The following is a 12,182-nucleotide window of genomic DNA, read 5'->3' as shown; positions in this document are numbered from 1 at the left end:
CCACGGTGACTGATAAAGAACTAAGCTGTCTTTATCAGAAGAGGGATGAAGTCCACTTTGAAGGTGGGATCCTCAGGGGATTCATGCACCAGAGATCATTGACCTAAAGCATGATTGATCAGTGCGATAATTTGCCCTGCCATTCCTTGATAGTGCTTGGAGACTTACTGGGAAATACCATTAACTCAGCTGTTAGTATGGGTGGATATAAATCCTTGCCACCTGGTGATTTAGTTGCAGCCCTGAGCCCTTGCTGTCACTCAGGTGCTTAGGTCCTGAATTGTCCCAGATGGGTAAAAAGAAGATCTCCTGTGAGACCCACCAGCCAGCAATTTGGAGTTCCCCAATGTGTATACCCTGACCAAAAATGGGCCCAAGCTCTGAATAGAGGAGGTTGTACTCCTGTTGATGATACACAGCATCCATATGTGAAATGGCTGGTATCTATCTGGTCCTCTGAGAATGTGACCAATCCCCATTGGCTGGTGCTTCCCTCCACCATGACTACCTGTGTTAATATGACCTCTACAGTGTATATATAGTATCTGTCACTAACTATCTTGGTCATTCTGCCTTCACTAACCCCAAAATGCTTTGCTTCTCTGTCCCTACTGGGCCCAGGAGGAATGGCTGAGAGCCTTTCCCTCACAGATTACAGGGAATCAGAAAGAGGTTGAGTTACAGAAGCAACCTATGTAAAATGCCCCCAGTCTCAGGCTTCAGTCAATTAAATTAGTTTTTATATTTGGAATAACAACAAAATATGGAAACACTTTACCAGATCCCATCCTATCTGCAAGCCTAAATAATTTGGGGTGATGGTGGTCCTTGAGTAATAACTTCAGCCTGACCTGAATATTGTGAATGAAAAGAAGAAAGAAATTAAGTGTAGAAGGCACCCGGGCCTCTGCCACACAAACTTGAACAACTTGAACGTCAATTTTGTACAACTACAAGGCTTGTTACCTCATTTAGTGGCCCAAGTTTAATTTAAGAATCAACTGTCACAGCTTGTTCAACTCTCAGTAATGAGAGGCAATTTACTCAAGAGCCCTGTTATCCAAGAACCTTTCAGTGAACACACCATGATCAGAACGGGAGAGCTGTAGTATTTTAAAAGTTAAAAAATGGCACTATTATATTTTCTTTATGTAAAATGTGCTTGATCTATATTTTCATCATTAACTCTCATTAGTCAAAACAGAGTCAGCTGCTAATTCAGTTCTAAACTCTTCATGTGAATTCATTTTCATTGTGCTTTAGAAATAAATGCAAAATTCACCCAAGAACTACTAACTAAACAAATAGTAAATCAAAAATACAATTTTAAAAGTAGAAATTGGTAAATAAAAAAAAAGAGGGACTATACCTGCTGTAAATCCAGTGTAATCGTCACATAATGGTATTCAATTCCATTCTTAATACTGGGACTCTGCCACCAAGTGTTCTTTCCATCAATAGCATTTGTAATCGGGTGTCTCTCTATTGAATCAGCAGCAGGTGAAAGGACAAAAAAAGAACATATAATGAATTGATCGCTGTTTCTTTAAAGAAAAAAAAGTAAAACCAAGTTGAAGCCATCATCATGTGAATATCAAACAGCAAAATAATACAAAGAGAGCAATTCATATCTTTAAGAGAATTTATTTTATGCCAGCTTTTCCAGACCACTCTATATGGCATATGAAATGCTTAAATACTTAGGCTATAGGAGAAGCTGTTCAACACTCTGGCCATCAATTAAAATAGGCAACTTTGAAGATTACTACAGAAATTAAGTGTGAAGAAATAATATTGAAATCTGATGAACACGTCAGTCCTTCCAAGATGCAAAAATTAATGTTTGAGGCAGCTCTTGTATGCCATCCACACTGTGGGAAAAAAACCCATAAAATTCTGAATTGTGGTTGAAGGGTACTTGAAGATTTGCCCTTTTGACATGTTCATTATTACCAAGACTTGGGCAGCCCAATATGTTACCTGGGATTTTTTTTTTTTAAGTTTATTTTTGAGAGAGACAGAGACAGTATGAGTGAGGGAGGAGCAAAGAGAGGGAGAGAGAGAATCCCAAGTAGGCTTTGCACCATCAACACAGAGCCCAATGCAGTGCTTAAACCCATGAACCGGGAGATCATCACCTGAGCTGAAACTGAGAGTCAGATGCTTAATTGACTGCACCACCCTGGTGCCAGTTACCTGGGCTTAATACAAAATGCTGTCAGATCCATCCTATGAGGCTTTTCATGGTCAGTCCTTAACTTGCCAACTTTCAACCAGTATTTACAAATATAATGAGGGGCAGGGTGCCTGGGTGGCTCAGTCAGTTGAGTGTCAGACTTTGGATCAGGTCGTGATCTCATGGTTCGGTTTGTGGGGTTTGAGCACTTGCTGCTGTCAGTGCAGAGCCTGCTTTGGATCCTCTGTCTGCCTTTCTCTCTGCCCCTCCCCTGCTCGTGCTCTCTCTCAAAAATAAATAAAGTTAAAAAATAAAAATAAAAAATAAAAAGATAATGAAAGATACTCCAAACCTCTCATTTAGCATTGTCCATCCCCATCATCACTAACTCAGTGGAGGAGTCTGCACAATGATGGCAAGCAGGGAGACAACAGCACACAAAACTCTTTCCTACCAACAAAACATGGATCTTCCCTCTCCTTTACTACCTATAGGTGAGAACAGAACCTACTGTTCTGTACTGGAGGGGCTCCTGGGTAGCTCAGCTGGTTAAGCATCGGACCCTTGATTTCAGTTCAGACCATGATCTCTCAGTGGGTGAGTTCAAGCCCTGCATCGGGTTCTGTGCTGACTGCTCAGATCTTGTGTGGGATTCTCTCTCTCTCTCTCTCTCTCTCTCTCTCTCTCTCTCTCTCTCCTTCTCTCCCTCTCTCTCTGCCCTTCCCCCACTCCTGCTCTTTCTCTTTATCAAAATGAATAAATAAAATTTTAAAATAATTTAAAAATAAATAAAAGGAAGACTGGAGATAGACGATGGGAGGGGTGGACATTCACTCCAGCCCTCCCCACACCTACTGTTCTTTCTTACCATTCCTTTTCTCCTGACACCCCTCAAACCTCACATTTCTTCTCCAATTTAGCTCCATACGTCTCACAACAGCAGCCATTACCCCTGAGGTGCCAAAGCCCTCATTCTGTTTTGGTTCTTAGCCATTGGAAATCTGTTCTCATTTCCAAGTAACACAAGTTCTGCTCTGTTCTCAGCAGGCCCAGCTCATTCACAGGTGAGAATGGCAGGAGTGGAGGTGGATGGAGAGGTTCCTATTTCTTCTTTTCTTTTTTTTTTTTAATGTTTATTTTTGAGAAAGAGAGAGAGAGAGAGAGAGAGCAAATGGGGGAGGGGCAGAGAGAGAGGGAGACACAGAATCCAAGCAGGCTCCAGGCTCTGAGCTGTCAGCACAGAGCCCGATGCAGGGCTCGAACTCACAAACCTCGAGATCATGACCTGAGCCGAAGTTGGACGCTTAACCAATGAACCCACCCAGCTGCCCCAAGAGGTTCCTATTTCTATTCCAAGGGCTGCACTAAGGGTACTTAACTTCCTAAATTCTCACTTGAAAGTCAGCCTATTTGCCCATAGACATGTAAATAAACTGGAGGCTAGATTCCCTGCTACTCTTCTATACATCACAGATAACATATGCTTTGGAGCGTCAGTCTTGAGAACTTCTGAACACTACTTCTCCGGGGAGATGTTTCAAATAAATAGCCTAAGAGTAACCTTTTAGATTAGAACAGAATCTTTTTTGGTAAATGGAAGGAATACTTCAAATAATGAACAAACCTCATCACTACAAGGAGCAATCATGGACCTCCGTTTGCCTACAAGGTGTAGCATGTAGCCATGTACTCTAATGATAATGGTGATGAAAAAAGCATGAGATCTGGAATATGAAGGGGGGAGTATGAGGGATAAATAGTCCACCTGTACGCCACCTGGCTCCACCATTTGGTATTCAACAATGGCAACTCACTTAAACCGTGTGCGCAATTCTTGAACTAGGGTTAACAAAACTCCACTCACAGCAGTGGTTCCCAGATTAAGTTTCAGAAAAAAGTAAAGGAAAAAAAAAAGTGTATGAGAGGTTTGTGGAGCTGATATAGGAGTTCTAGCTGCTTATTTATGTAAAACATAGGAACCTGCAGTCAACTTTTACTGTCTTTTAATGTACCATCACTGTTATTTCATAAACTAATGAACATTTGAATCAGGCAAAGTTTTAAAGAACCATAATTTCAAAATGAAGAACCGTTCTTTAAAATGCACTCATTTTGTTTTCACAAAAAATTAGGAATTTCTCAGTTTCTCTTTTTTCCAGGGGCCAGTAAACATATCTTGGATGAGAACTCTAATCTTACAGGGTTACCAGAGGAACATTACAGCTATTAATAGTCTAACCATTATTATGCATATATATAAAATAAATTATACATCTGTTCAAAATGTATACTGTTCTGAATCTTAATTACAGGCAAATTGCATTTCGTAAAAAATGTGAAAGTCACAAAACAAAGCAAAATGAAGTCCTCAATGCAATAGGAATTTGATAATAACGTCAAGTCATCTTCAAAAGAAAAATTTTATTCAAAACTGAATATTCATTAAGTTTGCCATCTTTAGATTGTGAATATTTTTAGATTAATTTTGTTAAAGCAGCCTGCTATACCTTGTTTAATTAAAAACATAAAGGTTTATGTCCTTGACTTACTTATGGGAACATGAGAGCATAGGACAGAACAAAAATGTTCTATTTTTACTGATAAATGATTTAATTCAACTAAACAACTGGATGGACTTTGTTTTGTCTCAAGTCTTATCACATTAGCAGTCCACTGAGATGAGGCATCCTACCTCATTAATGAAAAGTAAAACTGCTGAACGTATTTAATAATTAGCACTAGTGAACTTGTTCTGTTGAAGCTATAGCAAAGGTGTCAGGTCTTTATAATGACAGCAAATACCATAAGCATAACTAAATATCAAACAAATGCCCTTGTGGTGTCAATGCGTGCTGAAATTGACACGTCAGGAATCAGCCATAAATGAAATATTACTGGCACTGCTTCTGAAGGAAAATAAATATCACAACAAACATTCCCCAAACATCCTCTGGAATCTTCTTTACAGATTGTGGGTTTAATATGTGATAGAAAAACACACCCACAACCATATTTCCAAATCAAATTTGTGGCTCAGGTAATTCTGGGAGAAGCTGTCTAATTGGAAATTTTTATATCTGCCACCTCAGGTCAAATTGATATGAGAATTAGTCACGAAAATGAGGACTGGGAGATGAATCAACAATTAACCATAATCCCCATTATGAAAGTTTAATCATAATTAATTTGCAAATACTGATTAATTGTTGGCATACTTCCCTTATTTAGAATGAGATAGAAACTTATAACATCCTCAACAGGGATAGCTACACAAGTAAATCCAAGGGCTAACTGCATCAGAATACTGGCCAGGGAATCGCTGATGAAGTAAATCTTTCAAACTGCTAATTTATAATTGGAAAGCACAATCTAGTAACCGGAAGTTCAAGCTTCCTTTTCTTTGTATGGTGATTACGCACAGACCTGCCTGATATGTTCTAGCAGTTCAGTGCATTTGTAAAATTTTATCATCTGCTGCTCCAACTTTTCCTAAAATATATTCATGTAGTTTATTGCTAGATTTTTATTCTTATGGGGTATGTTCTTCCCCTATCTCTAGTTCCAAAACAAGACTTTGAAATGTAATGAAGGTGGTAGCTTAAAATTAATCACACAAAGTAAATCCAGATTATGATAGGTTAAAAAACACTTCAGGCAGGGGCAGCTGGGTGGCCCAGTTGGTTGAGCTTCTGAACCAACTTTAGCTCAGGTCATGATCTCAGGTCATGGTGAGTTTGAGCCCCGCATCAGGCTCTGTGCTGACAGCTGGGAGCCTGGAACCTGCTTCGCATTCTGGGTCTCCCCCTCTCTCTCTGCCCCTCCCCTGCTCACACTCTGTCTGTCTGTCTGTCTCTCTCTCTCAAAAATAAATATTAAAAAAAAAAACACATCAGGTAAATAAAAATGAGGAAATATAAGACATACTTCCTGTGTATCTTGCTTTACTAAAACAATCTGTCACTTCTGTCCCAATATAAACCTATAGGACAGGCTTGCTTAAACATGGACGTCTTCCATGGAGACATAAGAGACCCTGACTATATAACTCCGAAGGGGGAAATGACAGGATCGCTCCTGGACTCAGTTTAGCAAATGCACCTCATTCATTTTTCCAACCAAGAGTCTCCACTTGGAGCACCTGGGTCGCTTAGTCAGTTAGGTGTTCCACTCTTGATTTCAGCTCAGGTCATGATCTTGTGAGCTCATGGGTTCAAGTCCTGCATCGGGCTCCATGCTGACAGTGCAGAGGCTGCTTGGGATTCTCTCCCTCTGCTTCTCCCCAGTTATGGACTCTCTTTCTCGCTCAAGAATTAAATATTCATATATATAATTGATAATAAATAATTATATGATTATGTATTTAGTATTTATAATAAATAAATTATTTAATAGTAAGTTTATTATTTATAATACATAAATATTTATACTATTTTACATAATAAAATTATATATATATATATATTTAATTTTAAAAAAGAGTCTCCCCTCAATTATTTTCCACCCCAAGCTTTCCATCTTCCTTCCTTCCTTCCTCTGTTACTGTACACATTTCTTTGTTTTTCTCCTTTCCTGGAATACCTTTCCTTCTAATCTCAGGCAATTCAGCTTTTTAATTCTCAGCTGAATCTGACCGCCTCTTGGAACTTCCTCTCGATACTTCAGTTCCCACTAATGTTTTCCTTCTCAGAAATTCTACGTCACTTTTTATTTATTTTTTTTATTTAAAAAAAATTTTTTTTAATGTTATTTCTGAGAGAGAGAGAGACAGAGACAGAGAGAGAGACAGAGAGACAGAGCATGAACAGGGGAGGAGCAGAGAGAAGGAAGACACAGAATCTGACGCAGGCCCCAGGCTCTGAGCTGTCAGCACAGACCCCGACGTGGGGCTCAAACCCACGAACTGTGAGATCATGACCTGAGCCGAAGCCGGACATTCAACCGACTGAGCCACCCAGGTACTCCTGCATCACTTTTTATTTTTTAAGTTTATTTATTTATTGAGGGAGAAAAAGAGAGCATGGGGCGGGGGGAGCGAGAAAGGGAGAGAGAGAGAGAGAGAGAGAGAGAGACAGAGAGAATCCCAAGCAGGCTCTGCACTGTCAGCTCAGAGCTGGATGCAGGGTTCAGTCTCACCAACTGTGAGATCATGACCTGAGCTGAAATCAAGAGTCAGATGCTTAATGGACTGAGCCACCCAGGCGCCACTCTACATCATTTATAATATGTACCAGATAATAAGCCCTGAGTTTACTGTTTGGAATATTTGCTTAATTGCTTTCTATGTTCAAGCCTTATTTATCCTAACCTTGTACTTGTAGTCAGGAACTACACATATATGTATTTATATTTATATACATACATATATAAACACATATATGCATGTATACACACACACACACACACACTTTATATATTTTACCTAACTCCCCCTTTCTGCCCAGTACATCCTCTCCACCCCCTCCCCACCATTTCCATGCCTCTAGCCTTTCTCACATTCTTTATCAAATCATCAAGGCTACCAGTCTAAACCAATGGCAGTTTCTCCCCATCAGGCTTCATTTTCTTCCCTAACAAACCTAAAGCTCATAGTCCATCAATTCATTTATCTTCAGACTTGACTTCAATTTTCTTGCCACCTTATTCTTCCATTCTACTTTCTCTGTAAAACTCCATGAGGATCAGCACAAACATTTGATTCTTCCATTCCACCCCATATAGAATTCTCACTTTATTCTCACTATGGCTCAGCAATTCTCCTCCTATTACCCAAATGGGCTAATCAAAATTTTACTTCTTTCCTTAACAGAAAACCCAGACACACATATTAATAAGAAAATTAAGAGCATTAAATAAGAATTTCCTCCCAAATACTCCCTTCTATCTACCTCTACTCATCCTCCCTCTTTCTGATTTGATGAGTTAAAAGGATGCCTTCTTACCTGTGCTCAGTGACTCATCTATTTTTACCTCTAGAGAACTACCACCCCCATTGTCACTTTATCCTCAAGTTTCCTGGCCTCTCCTTTCAACTGAAACTTGCTCAAATGCCCCATCTCTGAAAACCTTCAAAACACCACATCCATTCTCTTTCACACCAAGGATATTTGAGAGAACACCCCTATACTTCTTTCTTTCCTTTTTACCACTCGCTAACTCTTGAATGTGGCTTTTGCCTCATCCATCCACTGACTGCTTTGACAAGTTTACCAATGGATGTCCATATTGTCAAAATCAAGGAAAATCTATTTTATACTTTCTTACTCAATATCTTGAAGTAGCTAACATTGTTGATTATTCATTCTTCATGAAAATTCTTTCCTTCCTCACAAGCATGGTACCTGAATCTTCTGCCTTCCTTCCTTGGATTCTGTTTCTCTTTATTGCCTTCCTGGATTCCACTAAATCAACCTCCCTTAGCTTCTGATGCTTCCCCGGGGCTTTGACCCAGGTCCTCTGCCCTTATTGTTCTAAAAAATAAGCCAACAGGTGAGATGTGTTCCATTACTCTTCACTCATACCTATATCATAATAATCTGAATCACAGAAATAATCAGAGTCATTAAAGACATGGAAGATTCTGGTAGTTGCCATCTTAAGATTTTTTAAACATTCTGTGATACACAAGACCCACCGGTTTTAATCACAAAAGTTCCAATTCTCCCAACATAATGTTTTCAGCATCTCTAAATTATATAATAGAGAGGGGACCATGCATTCTACCCTTTAACTAGTTCCAATAAAGAACACACAAGGCCTTCCAACTTTATTTTGAGGTAAAAAATGCAAATTGTGAGAGAAAACTTCTTTCATTTTATAGGTTTTTAGCTTAAAAAGAGAAGGAAACTAAGCAAATTTTAAAACTTTTGTGAAGTTTTATCCCCATTAGAACTCACCTCTTTGACATTAAGTATTCACATTATTAACCTCCCCAACAGATTTGATAATTTCCCAACGCATATCTCTAAATCAACCTCCATCTCTAGAATCCTCTCACACCATTCTCCCCTTCTCCATATAAATTCTTTACCCATTAAACCAAATTACTTATCATTATCTGAATGTATCACGCTGTTCCATAACTCCAAGACTTGTGTATGCTTTTTCTTTCATAATACTTTTCATCTTACTCTTCTTTCTGCAGTACATGAGTCACTTTCTCCCAGAAATAGTTAAATAGCCTCTCTTATGTTCCCTTAACACTCAATTTACTTTTCTGCTTCCCCTATTCCCCCCCTAAGTCGCTCAAGTCAAGAACTATGTATGAGTTACCATTATACTTCAGTACAATGCATTGCTAGCAGCAGGGGTTCATATGCTTGCCGAATAAACACATAAATGAATCTGAGACATCAGTGTGGTTCATAGAAGCCAGCAAGAGGGCTTTGTATGACACCTCTCCTTAAAACTCCCCTCTTGTGGTGTTTAAGAACCTTCATAATCCACTTCCAGCCTCTGCACAAGACACATCTCTACATTCTGCTTTTTGATGCTTTTAGTTCTAGCCATTCCAACTACTTGTAGTTCCCTGAGCAAGTAAGGTTTTCTATCTCATTCTGATCTTTCTGGTATTTCTTCGTCTCTTCTCACTCTCTCTTCTTTACCTGCGTATTTAATACTTGTCCTTGAGTCTCAGCTTAGATGGCACTTCTAGCAAGCCTTCACTTGCACCAAGACTAATTTGTAACCCTCCTCTCTCTCCCTCAGACCCCTATACTCTTGTTTACTTTGTACCTTTTGCCTATTTCTTCACTGGTTGCAGTGAGGGACCATACCTTATTCCTGTTGATCTTCACCGGAGTACCTGGCACGTAAGTGACCAACAAATGACTAAAGCCTGCACTAATAACCACATCCTCAGATGTGATTCTGGAGGTAGTGAACCTAATGACTGCCACAGGTGTTCAGCTAGAAAACTCTTCTCAAGCACTATACCTGGTACACATAGAGAACTCCAATAATGTTTGTCAGATGGTACAGAAGAGGTATAAAGAAGCACCCAATGGAAGAAAAGGTCTAGGAATTTGGGGACCACAAACCCTTTGACTTGAATGCAACTTCACCTCAAAGTCTCTCAACTACATGGGGCACCTGGATGGCTCAGTCAGTTAAGCGAACAACTTCGGCTCAGGTCATGATTTCACAGTTTGTGAGTTCGAGCCGCATGTCGGGCTCTGTGCTGACAGCTCAGAGCCCGGAGCCTGCTTCAGATTCTATGTCTCCCTCTCTCTCTCCCCCTCTCCTACTCATGCTCTGTTTCTCTCTCTCTCTCTCTCTCTCTCTCTCTCTCTCTCCCTCAAAAATGAATAAATGTTAAAAATTTAAAAAAAAAAGTCTCTCAACTACAGATCTTAGCCAGTGCCATGCAAACATGTATTAAAATACATACGATATGGGGGCGCCTGGGTGGCTCAGTCAGTTAAGTGTCCGACTTCGGCTCAGGTCATGATCTCACGGTCCGTGAGTTCGAGCCCCGCGTTGGGCTCTGTGCTGACCGCTCAGAGCCTGGAGCCTGTTTCCGATTCAGTGTCTCCCTCTCTCTCTGATCCTCCCCTGTTCATGCTCTGTCTCTCTCTGTCTCAAAAATAAACGTTAAAAAATATTAAAAAAAAATAAAATACATACGATTTGGATTGCTGCTGTTTTGATTGCAGATTCGACATTGGGGGTTCCTCACAGGCTGTCCAGGGACATGCTCTACCAATTTGCAATACATTTCAGGTCCTTTTTCTCCACATGTTGCATTTGTGGTGATGAGAGCATTGGAAGCAAGATTCAGGACAGCAGGGAATAAACCTGAAAAAGGACAAATGAAGATGTGTGGGCCAGAAGCAACATGGTATGATTTCGCGGCGTTTTAAGATGAAATTAAGATAGGATATTTTTCAGAGCATTAAATTAATTGAAAATTAAATAATCAGTGATAATTGAATATCTGGTTTAATTAACTACTTTACATAAATAGCATGTGTTCTCAAATGAACATTTCTTCTTCAGTCTTAAATATAAAATCTAAAGCTATCTTCTTAATGTTTAACCTGTAACATTTAATTAGGAAGAAATCCTTGTCTCTAACACACTTAAAACACTTAACACTTAAAAACAAAGACCTTCAGGGGTGCCTGGGTGGTTCAATCACTTAGGTGACCAACTCTTCATTTAGGCTCAGGTCGTGAACTCACAGTGCATGGGTTCGAGCCCCATATCTGGCTCTGTGCTGACAGCACAAAACTTGCTTGGGATTTTGTCTCCCTTTCTCTGCCCCTCTCCCACCCCCCCCCCAAAAGTAATAAAAATAAACTTATAAAATATCTTCTCTTCATGTCATTGGCAAAAGATCTTATTGAATCTTCCATCTTCCACTTCAGCTATTTTGTATTTAGTAGTAAACTATAATTGTATATAAAGATTTTGTGTAAGCGTTTATGATTTCTGTGGCCATTTTTACTCTCCAATTATTATGTAGCATTAAGTGGTTGTTATAATTCCTTTTATTCAGACTGGAGAAAATAGCAAATGATGAAAGATTTTGGAAAACCATTCTTTACTGCCTTCTGTGCTACAAAGCCATATTATATAGCAATGAGTTATCAGAAACAAGTAGTTATAGTGGTCCACGATCATATACCAGCAATTATTTCTTAGATACAATAAGAAGTTTAAGCTCACTCAGGTAAGATCACAGAGACCCATGACAGTGTATAGTTGGGAAGGCCTTTCATTCCATATGAACTCAGGTTTTTCTTTCTAAAACTTCATGTCAATTTTGCCTCATACATATCTAGTATTTGCATTTTATGGACCTCATTTCCTGACAATATGGTAAAGCCATTTGTCAGAAGCCACTCTTTAACTGAAAAACTTGTCTTGGAGAAAATACATCTGCGATTCCAGACGATTTGACTCGATTTATATACGGAACGTGATGGGGCGTCTGGGTGGCGCAGTCGGTTAAGCATCCGACTTCAGCCAGGTCACGATCTCGCGGTCCGTGAATTCGAGCCCCGCG

The 12,182-nt window shown here is 39.5% G+C and overlaps 1 protein-coding gene across 1 annotated transcript in view; it reads right to left on the bottom strand.

Moving 5' to 3' along the window:
• The window catches only part of LAMA2 (laminin subunit alpha 2), a 615,841-nt gene that overhangs the window by 458,460 nt on the left and 145,199 nt on the right, over positions 1 to 12,182 (bottom strand). Inside the window, 2 exon segments of the mRNA XM_030316311.1 lie at positions 1,370 to 1,482; positions 10,799 to 10,969. Coding sequence (XP_030172171.1) covers positions 1,370 to 1,482; positions 10,799 to 10,969 — 284 coding nt within the window.

Source organism: Lynx canadensis, chromosome B2, assembly GCF_007474595.2.
Source record: "Lynx canadensis isolate LIC74 chromosome B2, mLynCan4.pri.v2, whole genome shotgun sequence".
NCBI lineage: Eukaryota > Metazoa > Chordata > Mammalia > Carnivora > Felidae > Lynx > Lynx canadensis.
This window is presented reverse-complemented; position numbering and strand designations above follow the sequence as displayed.